Source organism: Perna viridis, chromosome 3 (assembly GCF_037379345.1).
Source record: "Perna viridis isolate PV_CMFRI_1.1 ecotype Kerala chromosome 3, ASM3737934v1, whole genome shotgun sequence".
NCBI lineage: Eukaryota > Metazoa > Mollusca > Bivalvia > Mytilida > Mytilidae > Perna > Perna viridis.
Genome location: NC_142447.1, coordinates 20,234,746 through 20,246,933, shown reverse-complemented (window position 1 = coordinate 20,246,933; position 12,188 = coordinate 20,234,746). Strand labels below are relative to the sequence as shown.

Genomic DNA, 12,188 nt, shown 5'->3' with positions numbered 1-12,188 from the left:
GACCGATATGAATCTCCACGTTGAGACAAGATATATTTAAGAGCCTGTCTATGAGAAAACCATGCAACACTAGAAAAATCGTCCGAAAGTCATTTTGGAATTGCTGTAAATTTTATATTAGTAATGAAAGGAGACCATAAGAGATTCCCAAAAACACATATTATTTTGACCAGACTTTGTTCTACTTTTAGTAACAGCCGTTTTTAGGTATTATGAGTATTTCTTAAATGATGCGCCGGTTTTCACGACCAAATTTGGACCATATTTATCTGTTACTTATGTTTGCTTTGTTGTGTAAAGTTAAAAAGGTTAATGTGCAGTTGTTAAATTTATATTGATAGAAGTGGAAAATAGTTACTCATATAGCCGTATGTAAAAATTGGCTTTGTGGCAAGTTTCGGAAAATAGTAGACAATTTTTTTATATGAATTGACATTTGTAATCAATATGCCTATAAAAGCTAAAATAACGCTTAAAATTATCAGTGTTGTAATTAAAAGGTAGAGAAAGTATTATTTCTATTTCCTATAAAGTTTCATGCTGGGCATTTAATATTTTTCATATTATTTTTCAACATGTAAAATAGAGGTATTTTTGGTGAAAATGGGATAATTCTTAAATGATTTATTCAGCCATAATGCACGATGTATAAATATACCATTGCAATAATTATATCAGAAGTACAGAAATAATTGATTTCGAATCACAGCATGACATATAAAACTCATAGAAAACCATTTTCTTAGAACCCACATGCATGTGATGAGTTAGTCTTGGTATGATGTACACTGGAAGACGGTTACTTCCCCTGTACCTGTATTCCCCACTAAAAATATCCATTGTTTTAGTGACAAAAAATATCTTATTCATTAGTTCCTTCTGACATGAATTGAAATGTGTTTTTTTATTCCGAATTACAGAAAATAAACGTACCGCAAATTATTTGTCGGGATGAAACGTCATTCGTAAGAATGCAATGGATTTACGTATTATTTTATAACTGCATTTCAGTCAAGGAGAAAGCCTTGTTTACAAAATTTATATCTATATAGAAATGAATAAAGAACAAACACTAAAACGTTAGTGCTCACTGCAATGCCTCCTTGAAGGTTTTGACCCAGGAACTAAACATTATTGTTCATATTCAGTATAACACTATACTAAATGAAGGTTCTTTCATGCATTTACAAATGGACATCATACTTTTACTGTTTTTGGTTTCACTGGATTACAATGAGGTTATGTTAAACATGAAGGAACATCATAGTCAGTCTCAGATTTAACTGAAGTGAAAGAGGAGGACCTACAAATCATGGTATCATTTTACATGTCATACAAGCAAGTATATGTGTACATGTAAATGTACATTAATCATTGCACATGGACATGCAAACTGGCTCAAGGATACACAGTGTTTCTGTATAAAAGTTGAACAGATCGAAGGAAAAGGGAACGATTACAAGCATATTATTGATTTTTAGGTAAGGTACTTTTATTGTGCAAATACAAATATTTTATTGTACCAACTCATTTACAATAAATGGTCATGACACAAAACCAAATAGACACAATGGTTCAAACATGCTCAATACTGTATGTTAATAAGTTTAAAAATAAAAACAACAAGAAAAAAGGGGTAAAATATACATTGATAAGGTTTAGAATACTAATTTTTCAATCAACTGAAGTAGGGCCACATTACAAAGTTCTTTTTTTAAAGGTCTGTTTTTTTAACTTATTTATTAGATTCCTCAAGAAAGTACATGTCTATATTTTTCAATTAAATATCAGGCACAAAATGTATCTCTTATTGTCTTGAGTTATAGGAATTTAAGGAAATTTCTTTTTAGCACCCTTAAACCCTATTTCAATTAATTTGAATTTCAGATTTTGTGCAATATTGTTTCCAAACCAGTTGAACTGTAAGTCCCTTTGTTTAAACACTAACATCGTGTCCACAATCTCCCAAAGTGAAGAGAGTTTAACATATCGCAGTTATGTTATGCTCCGAAGAATTCTTTATTTAAGTATGAATTAAGGGGTACCATCATAAGGTTTGGATCTTCACACACGTGCCATGATGGATACCTGTATATGTGGTTGTTATAAACAAAACTTTAATTCGCCTCATCTGTTTAGGGTTTGACCTCTGAGGCCATGTCTAGCAGCTATGGGGTATTTCATTTTTTTTTGTATATTGTTATGCTCAATAGCAGATCCAGAGGTTTGCAAAAGGACGAGACCCTCACCCAATTTTTTCCTCCACACAAATGTGATTAAAAAATAACCAGTACATGTACATGTATATTCACTGCAATGGTAAATAACAGAAATGCTTGATTATTCTCTGAACTCTTTCTGAATATTTCATTGTCTTTACATAAAAAACAATTTTTCAAAGGTTATAATTTTATAAGAGTGATAGGCCACATCGAGTCAACATGAATCAACCTACAATGGTGTCAATAAATTCTGATACAAATGTATAAGAATCCAGTTTATTATACATTTGTATCAGAAACCCTATTTCAACTCTTACCCTACCGGTGCACCTGGTCCATGCTCCCAGTTTTTAGTGGAGTATCATTTGTATCACATCAGCTGCCTCAAACCACAGAAGGACTGTTACATATCATGAAAAAAATAAAACTGAATTTTATATAAAGAGAACTTGTGTTATCACCTTATATGACGGACATTGTTAATACCCGATAATACTTTGATAATGTTATTCTCGCTTGATAGGGCTTTACATGCTGTAAAACGTGGTCTATGAATTCAGGTTGCATTTGGTTTGTGTTAAAATTTGTGTCATGTTTTGTGGATTATCTGTTAAATTGATATTGGTATACACCATGAAATTAAAATACCTATCACATTGTTCTTAATAGCTAATTACTGAAAAGTTAGAACTAGATAGGATCTGTTGTATCTTACATGGGTTTGATTGAGTTTTCTGAGACCCATCAACTAGTGGTTGTCTATGGCCATGCCTTGTAAGGTCAGATACTCTCCTTAAAATATGTTAAAGTATTCGTCATCTTGAGTACTTACAAGTTTGTATGTTTTAATAACTTTAATCTTACACAAATTTATTTAAACTGCACATTTTTCTACTACAGATATATGATTTCACAGTATTATAATTTATTGTAATGGTTAGTACTACTAAACCAGTTTCTTGCTTAGAAGCAAATCAAAATATGATGTGTTAAATGTTATTATATGTTGTTGGAAAACGTTTCATAAGAGAATGTTTTTAAGAAATATGCAGCATTTGATCTGGCAATGAATTGACTACTAATACATGTGTCTATTTCAGCTGTTATTTATCAGTGACTTTACAATTTTCTATTGTTCTATCTGCCTGATATTTTCTTATATGGAAGTAGATCTAGGGTAAGGGACATAACTCTTGAAATCAGTGATATGTTTGTATCATATTCAATTTCACCAAAGCCTAATCAAGAGTTCATTTGATACAGAATGAAAACAATCCAAGTTACTTTGATGCTTACACAAGATTGATGTTAAATACTTAACACAAACATTCCAATGATTTGTAAGAGTTATGTCCCTTACACTAGGTCTGCCTACTTTAAAATATATTCAAAGACAACCAGTTGTCAAATTCTTTGTGGTGTTGTTTAAGATTAAGATAATATTAAGCTTAGGATTGAACCTGTTTCGGTCTTAATTGTTAATTGCCAGTCATTGGTAACAAAGCCAGTAGGTTATTCCTACCCTTAGGTTAGATACATGTATATCTCCTTGTATGGGATACAGATTTTTTTTGTTTGACGGTATTCATGTGCAATTAGAATATATTTATAGAACCAGAAAATTAGGGTGATAATCTTAACTGATGTACAAGACAACTTAATCTTGAAGAAAGTAATTTTAAAGGAAAAAAACTTAATTTGTATTCTGGTATTGTAACCTTATATATGTATGGAAATGGCTATTATTAGTATTTGCAAAAAAAAAAGTGCATTTTTAGCATGTAATTTTTAATTGTGGCTATAGAAATTCAAAGTTTGTCGCTAATATAGATGAAGATTTGTTAGAATACTTTTTTAAAATTGCATATCCATTTGTCAAAGCCTGTTTTTTCCACCTCTCTTCTTTAAGTAGCTAATACAGCAGGTTCTTTAAACAAATGTTTTATTTCTCAGGAATCAGAGTTATTTAAAAAAATCATTGCTGTCTTTCAAGTATGAAAATCTAGTTGATTTGACTTGGGAGTTTAATATTTTGAAAAATTGGCGTAAAAAGAATTATTCAAGTTTTGCTGAATTCAGTCGATGAAGTTACATAATCTGAAAATATAGGACAAATTTTTGTTGTAGCTTGCTGTGTCAAACAATTGAAACTTTTTTCTCTTTCATTTTGGAAGTGGTCATAATTGTCCTCACCTCATAAATGATAGGTTGCTTGTTGAATTTTCATGTATGCAAATGATGTGAGATAGCCACACCCATTTTTGTGCAGGTCACTGTAGGGCTGTATGTGCATTGTTCTGTTGTATAGAATAATGTAAATAAAAGGTTCTGTGGCAATGTTTGTCAATTGTCAATAAAATCATTGAACTGCCTGTTGTCTCTCCTTGTCTATATATAATTATATATCTCCCTACATCCCAACAAAGTAAAGGAACACTAGAGAAGTGTTCCAAACAGTTATCAATTTGAATTTTTCCCACCAATTTTATTTGGCTAAAATCACTGCTATTCACTTCCTATTTATTGATTGGTAAATATTTATGATTAATGTGATGAGAAGCATGCATGAAATAATGATGAAAACAAATAATGAAAACCAATGGAACTGATCTTAAGATATTGACAGTCAAAAATAGCACCCCCACCACCTCCCCTCCAAAAAAAAAAAAATATGTACGTTAGATTAATATCTAGCAACCAAATATATATGGTCTCAACTAATCATACCTTACCATTTGATTTTTATAAAAGTAAGGTATGGTTATACTGTCAAAAAGTGTCAATTTTTTTTTAAAATCTTGTGTTCATCAAGGAAATTATTTTCTTGAGCTTAATTTGGTTTTATCTAAGTTTAATTATAGTGTAGGATAAATACACTGTTAATATAGTTATTGAATGTAAATGCAAACTAACTTACGGACAGGTTTAAAAATTTAGAAAAAAAAGGAGAAATTTTAACAAAATTTGTAAATGTATATGGATAAAAAATCTGTAGTTTTGTTTGAAATTCAGTTTATTTGTGTAAGAAAAAAAGACAGTTCTATATAATATGAAAAATGCAATGTGTGATCACAGTTTTAATTAACATCATGTATTCTTCGAAATTTTGTTCGTGCTACAATTTTTTCAAGAATCAAAAGCCTCTAATCGCACGCAGCATTTTGATTAACCACCGAGCGGTGATTAAATTTCTGCGAGAGTTTTCCACCACTTCCCATTTTTCTACAGAACCAATTTCTTGGTATAAATTATTTTTTCCCTCCATGGTAAAATCGAGATTTTAACATGCTCGCTTGCATGTTGAAAATCTTATATTTGAAAAAAATTAAACACACATTACCAAAGGAAATATGTATTCTTTTTTTACACAAAAAATTGCCAATAAGTTTTTTTAATGAATAAACTAAAATCATCCCTATATAACAGAACTGGAAACTTATTTAAACGAATATACCCCTTCGAAAGAGTAATCAAGGGAACCAAGGTTATAGCGGTAATCAAAAGAATGTAATCCAGGGACAAAGACCAGACATGGAAAACAGACATACACAACAAAGAACATAAAGTAACTAATATCATACATACAAAGTAACAAAAGCAAATGAGCAACTTGGACTCCACTAAAAACTGGGAGCATGGATCAGGTGCACCGGTAGGGTGAGTGCCACAGATGAAAGGAAAGTTAACAATTCTGAATGAAAAATCATCACGTTCGTCGTAAAGTTTGGTCAAAAGTTTTCCTTTACCATCGATTTCTAAGTGTAGGTCAAGATATGCGATGTATCAAATCCCCAAAATTAGTATTGTTTAAAGATAATACGTCATCTATATAGCGGAAACTGAGATTGAAGGATCTAGCCAAACGTATATTCTTTCTTTCTGATCAGATCAGCTATACAGTCAGCCTCATGAGAGTGAAGGAATAGGTCAGCAAGTAAAGGAGCACAATTTATTCCCATTGGAATGCCGACCGTTTGTTGAAAAACACGCCCACCACACTGCACAAATATGTTGTCGATTAAAAATTCCAGCATTTTGTAAACATCTTCCTCTGTATATTTAGAAGATGATTTGGAATTATTTCTTACAAAGTATGAGGAATCTCTACCAAGAACTACATATTTGTATCTAGGTGTACCATCTTTTTTGGAAAAACAACGATGTAGAATGTTTTTAAGTCGGGATTTTAACTGAGTATGGGGAATAGAAGTATACAGTGTTGAAAAATCATAGATTTTAATGCTATTATATTCAGATAACATACACATGGAACAATATCCCTAAGAATATAGATACATGCAAACTATTGTACATAAATGTGCAATATTTACATGAATATATAGTAAATCAGTACAAACGTGCTCATTCAATTATTCCTAATCATCTATGGTCCAAGTAAAAAATATATAATTGCATACACCACATATAATATCTCTCTATCAGTTCCTGGCTCTCTACGAACAACGGAATCAGTTTATTACACTTGGGCTAATCGGAATCCTTTCCCATTATATATATTTGTCTTTTCAAGAAACGATCGTTCCTGGTGTAAAAAGTATCGCTTATCTTTAAACTTCGACTTCTATTCGAAGTAAACGTGATTATGTAAACAAAGTACCCAGCCTCATCATATGTTAAAAATTGCAGTACAGTACTACTCTATTAGCTATTGCCCAAAACACCTGAGTATACGCACAGTGCGTGGTAAAGACTACTTGATAAAATTTGCACTCGAGTCAGGTTTTACATATGAAAGGTCCACTTAAACCTTGTATATTTTGTCCAGCCGACTTGTTGTTTTCATTACCTCCATTGCAGTTGGGCGTGACAAGGGTTCTCGAACCCAGCAGCGTTGCAACAGACGTTCGAATGGATTGTCGAGGGATAGGGTTATCGGAATTTCAGGTGTCATGCCTTTGTTTCCAACATGGTTAATTAACTGAAGGTAGTTCAGGTTATGAAATGGTTCATTTTCTGTAACTACCTCAAACGCTATCAAGGAAAATGAATAAATGTCTGCCATTTTTAATTCTTCCTGCTTAAGAAATTCACCGCGAAGAATTTCTGGTGCTGAATAGCGAGGGGTTCCGATGTTACGGACGACATCTGCACTCGACGACATAGATGTTTCTGTGTCGCTTTTCATTGTACTTAATCCAAAATCTGTAATTTTAGCAATAAGGCTTTTACCTTCTTCGTAATCTAGAAGAACATTCTGTGACTTCATATCACAGTGCGCTACATTCGACCCGTGTAAGTAGTCCAGTCCACATGCGGATTGCTGAATTATCTGAATTCTTTCTTCTTCCGAAAATTCAATGTCCTTCTTGATGTGCAGTGCCTCAAAAAGACTTATTTGCATAAACTCCATCACAATACAGAGATTTGGAGTAACAACACATGCTCCTATAAACTTGACGATATTCAGGTGGTCTAGTTCACAAAGCAACATGATTTCTTTGGTAAAATCCCTTAAACGTCGCTTGGAAACTCTTTGAACACGAAGCATTTTAGCTGCCACAACACTTGATTTCCATGTTGCGAAGAAAACATCTCCGAAACCTCCTGATCCAATTTTGTCTTGTAATTTTATTTCTGCGAACTCTATAATGTTTCCTCTGTATTCTCCTAACACATGAGCGGATGTTCTCGGGGGTTCTGTGTTTTTTGTTTCGCTCTGCCAATTGAGAACTTCTTTCATACGGTTGATAAGACTCATGGCAACATCATGGGCAGCCATCTTTTGTTCTTCTTTGATATTATAAGAATCAAAGTCAATTTCCTCAAACTACAAAATGAGTTTTTATAGATTTAATGGAAATGAAAGAATAATGTATCGACCAATAGAAAATGTATTTTTATTTTGCATAATATATAGAGGACGAAGTCTTAGTACTGGTTATCAATACAAATTTGATCTTAGAAGCACTGAGAGCCCGAGGAAGTTAACCTCTAATACCGCGTAAGGATCTTTATAGTTTCCCTGCAAGTTGCCTATCTTAAACAAAGTGTTTATCTATTTGCAGCTCTGAGCCTCACATCTTAAAATTTGTTAAATTATAAGAAAAAAAATAGATGCAAAAAGTTTTGCATGAAGCATGATCATTTAAAAAAAATAAATATATATAACTTCGTCCTCTTACTGATTGCGCTAGCCTAATATCACGATATATACAAATAATATATAAACTAAGTAAAAAACTTTATAACATGGTGTTACTTTACAAATGCACATTTGCAGTGCATACTTATATGAGATGTATCAGTCCCAGTTTATCATTGAGAAGTCTATGCGCGTTTGTTTTTTCTTATTTTGCTTGTATCAATTGGTTACCGTCGTTATTTCTTCTTGGTTGCCACGTGCATCTGGTCTTTTAACTTTGCCTTCTTCCTTCGATTTCCGTATACAAAGGAGCAACCATTTGATTTTTATTGTGAGGGGGTGCTAGGATAAAATTTTCTATATTCAACTTTTTCAGTGCTAGAATATTTATTTTCAAAACCTGCCAGTCCACCTCATAATTAAATGGTCGTCCCCTTATGATTTCGCGTTTTGATTACGACACACTTTCCTGCCTTTGAAACACTTACCGGTTGAGTCTTGATGTGGAGGTAAATATCTCTGGTTGCATTCGTCGTTCTACTCATACGTGACACTGGCATTGAACCTCTTGGTAAATCCACTCTACCTAAGATCCTATTTAAAGGACTGTCAACGTACGTTTTTGCGGGTACTTTAGTCAATGCTACTGCAGAACCAAAGGGTAACCCTGCTCTACCAAGCCGACGGTTAGAATAGTTGTCTTTATACACTTTAGCATCTTCTGCGACATGTTTATGAACTGGTGATGATCGGTCGTAATTATCTCTAGACTTTGAAACCACCATACTTCCAAGTGGCATTCCAACCCGCCCCTCCGCTCGATTGTAACGGTTATCTACGTAAGTCTTCTCGCCAGTAGAACTCATTTCGCCTTTAGAAACAACCATACTACCATGTGGCAATCCGACACGTCCTATACTGCGGTTGTACGAGTTATCTGCGTATGTCTTGGTACTGGAGTAACTACCAAAACTGCTAACACTGTTGTCATCACGTGATCCTGATTTTGACACTACCATACTGCCATGAGGCATGCCAACCCGCCCAAGACTACGGTTATATGAATTATCGACGTACGTCTTTGTACTACTGAATCCACTGCTATATCCACCACCACCACCTCCGCTTGATACAGGCATGCTTCCAACGGGCATTCCCGCACGACCAAGTCTCCTATTCATAGCATTATCGACATAGTTTCTTGGCATTTTGAATTCTTAAACCTGCGAATTAAACGGAAACACATTTAAAGTATATTTTTCAACTACCGAACGACAATCACATATTTTTTGGGAGTTTACAAAACACATGAAAAACTTATGATGCAATGTTTCCTATGTACATCAAAGACCTTCTGGAAGAGTTGATATTCACTTATTTATTTTGAAAATAAAAACAGTGAGACAGTGATTAGAATGAGGAATGGGGTATTCATAAAGACTAGACCAAGAGTTGGTGCTTTTGATCCATATGACTCGAAAATCATAAGTGATATTTGAAATCAGATTAAAATATGGGGCAGATATTTTCATTAGGAATCCAAAAAAAAAAAGTCGATCTTTATATTTTTTTGTGTGTTCTCCTCGACTCGTACGAGATATCGGAATTTGATTGAAAAATGCAGGTAGGGATTTTCATAAGGACACCAATAAAACACAATTTGGAAATTGGAACAAAAAAAAAAGTCTTTTTTGGTGGTGGGACCATTTCATCCCTTAAGACTCGTAAACCGTAAGAGTTATCTGAAAGCTGACTGCAATTCGCAGACATGCACGCAGGGGTTTTCATTCGAAATGGGACCCCCCCCCCCAAAAAAAAAAAAAAAAAATTAAGAAGTTGATTTTTTTGGGTGTTGGCCCAATTTTGTACCCTTTTAAATCCAAAACCATGAACGACTGACATCTAAATCACATATAATCGAATTTAACAATATTGTAAAATCAGTTGTTCATCAACCGTATTTGCTATAAGCGCCGTTTTGGAAGAAGCAAGTTATCCACGTAAGATACTCATGATGACATAAATAGTATTGCGTTTACTCATATAATCCCATCTTCAGTTTTCTATTTATAGTACATACATAAGAAAAGTCAATGAATGTCCACCTATCAGGGACGGATTCAGGCGGGGGTGTGGCGGGCGTGCAACCCCCCCCCCTTAAAATTTGCAAAGCATGGGTTGTCAAGGGTAGATTTAGGCGGTTTAAGGTTGAAACTTTAATTTTCCGCTAATTTTACCACAAAAGATATCTACACTGCACCCACTCTAGAAGAATATTTCAAAAATTTAATCTAAAAAAAAATTTCGCCTCGCTCCTTTCAGCGAAATTTTAACTTTGCGCCCCCTAATCTAAAATCCTGGATCTGCCCCTGCCTATTACCACTCTGCGTCCGGGTATAGTATACTTTAATTCGTGTTTGTTAATTGTTTAATTTAATGATAAATCAAATTTAACTTGCGCGGCTTGCTATAGGCTAATCAATAATTATCCTACTTTCGCTTTCAGTTCTTTTGCAAATACTAAAATAGTTCGCTTACCTTTTTGTTAGTTTAACCGTAGAACATCATGCAATTCCTACTTTCAACAAAGTGTTACTATATTACTAGTCGTATGTCCATCATGGAATACCAATCATATGTAAATATACCACTTTTGTCTACACAATTTAATATTACACGTTCACGTATATTTCACAAATATATGTACATTTGTAAATAACCAATTGAGGCACAATACGTTAGTTTTTGATGACCGACTCTGTGGTCGAATTTTGAAATCAAAATGAAAACAAAATATCAATACATATTCACACTTACGGTTTCAGCCTTCAGTACATCTGTCTAAATAATACGTGATTAGATGTTTTCAGAAATCCCCAGTGACCTACTTTAACTTTCATCTTGTTCAGACAGGTCAGAGCAATTGTAATTTCGTTTAGGATTTCAAGTAGAAACCGTGTTGCCAAATAAAAAAAAATACACCAGTTATGAAGTAAGCAGTATAAGCAGTAAAATAAAATAATGGATTTTTTACTCAAAAGATGTGGCCTCTGGAATGCCATTTGATCAAATTTTCTATCCTGTCAATTTATTTTTATAAAATGTAGGCCTTATTTGTTATGAAAAAAAAAGATATATATTAGGACAATAAAAGATCCTGCCTTTTTGTTTTGTTTGAAATTTTCATTCCTGCCTTATATTTTTAAATTTGATTTTAGGCTAGCCCCCATTAAAAATCAAATGGTAGTACCATTATTTGGCTCTCAATGCTGTACTTTCATTTGACACTCAGTTCGTTAATTATTTACATTGTCAAAGCTACATTGAAATCTAAATAACTTGATGTTATTAATCCTTTTGTCTTTACCTATCATCATCTTATCAATATAGTAATGTGAACTGTTACACAATAAATCTGTGCTCAAACAATACCTGTATAGTTAACAATAAAGCATATTTAGTGTTTTATTTCTGACTTTAGGAATGTTTTTTTTTAGAAAACTGTATGTATTGCAAGACAAAGTGGACAAAAATCAATATTTTGTAATATTAGAACATGAATTTCTAATATTACGAAATCATTTTATTAATTTTAGAAAAGATTTTTTAATATTAGGTATTCATTTCGTAATATTAAAAATTCATTTTCTGATATTACAGATTCCTGATTTAGTAATATCATAAAACATCAGACATTTTGTAATATTTACAAATTTAATATGTAATATTAGAAAATGAATTAGTAATATTAGAAAATGAATTAGTAATATTAGAAAATCACGTTGCATTATTGCAAAATCAGTCACAATTTTTAATATTACAAAATGATTTTCTAATATTAAAAAATTGTAACTGAATACGAC

At 32.9% G+C, this 12,188-nt stretch overlaps 1 protein-coding gene across 2 annotated transcripts; it reads right to left on the bottom strand.

Moving 5' to 3' along the window:
• Positions 1 to 6,441: 6,441 nt before the first annotated feature.
• Positions 6,442 to 11,375, bottom strand: LOC148621375 (uncharacterized). Of its 2 annotated transcripts, none has more exons than XM_088575630.1 (3): positions 10,864 to 11,375; positions 8,814 to 9,548; positions 6,442 to 8,010 (listed from the first exon to the last, which is right to left on the bottom strand). In XM_088575630.1, the coding sequence occupies exons 2-3, from the start codon at positions 9,531 to 9,533 to the stop codon at positions 6,985 to 6,987; spliced, it is 1,746 nt and encodes a 581-aa protein (XP_088431756.1). In that variant the 5' UTR covers positions 9,534 to 9,548; positions 10,864 to 11,375; the 3' UTR covers positions 6,442 to 6,984. The 2 variants fall into 2 exon arrangements, with proteins under 2 accessions (XP_088431756.1, XP_088431757.1); XM_088575631.1 differs by having other exon boundaries at positions 11,143 to 11,375.
• Between the last annotated feature and the right edge of the window lie 813 nt (positions 11,376 to 12,188).

Bases quoted from the DNA above. Each gene is read 5' to 3' on its own strand.
- LOC148621375 (XM_088575630.1), bottom strand. From the start codon at position 9,533: ATGCCAAGAAACTATGTCGATAATGCTATGAATAGGAGACTTGGTCGT. The intron at 8,011-8,813 runs GTAAGTGTTTCA...CTCATTTTGTAG, and splicing joins TCCACATCAAGACTCAACCG to TTTGAGGAAATTGACTTTGA.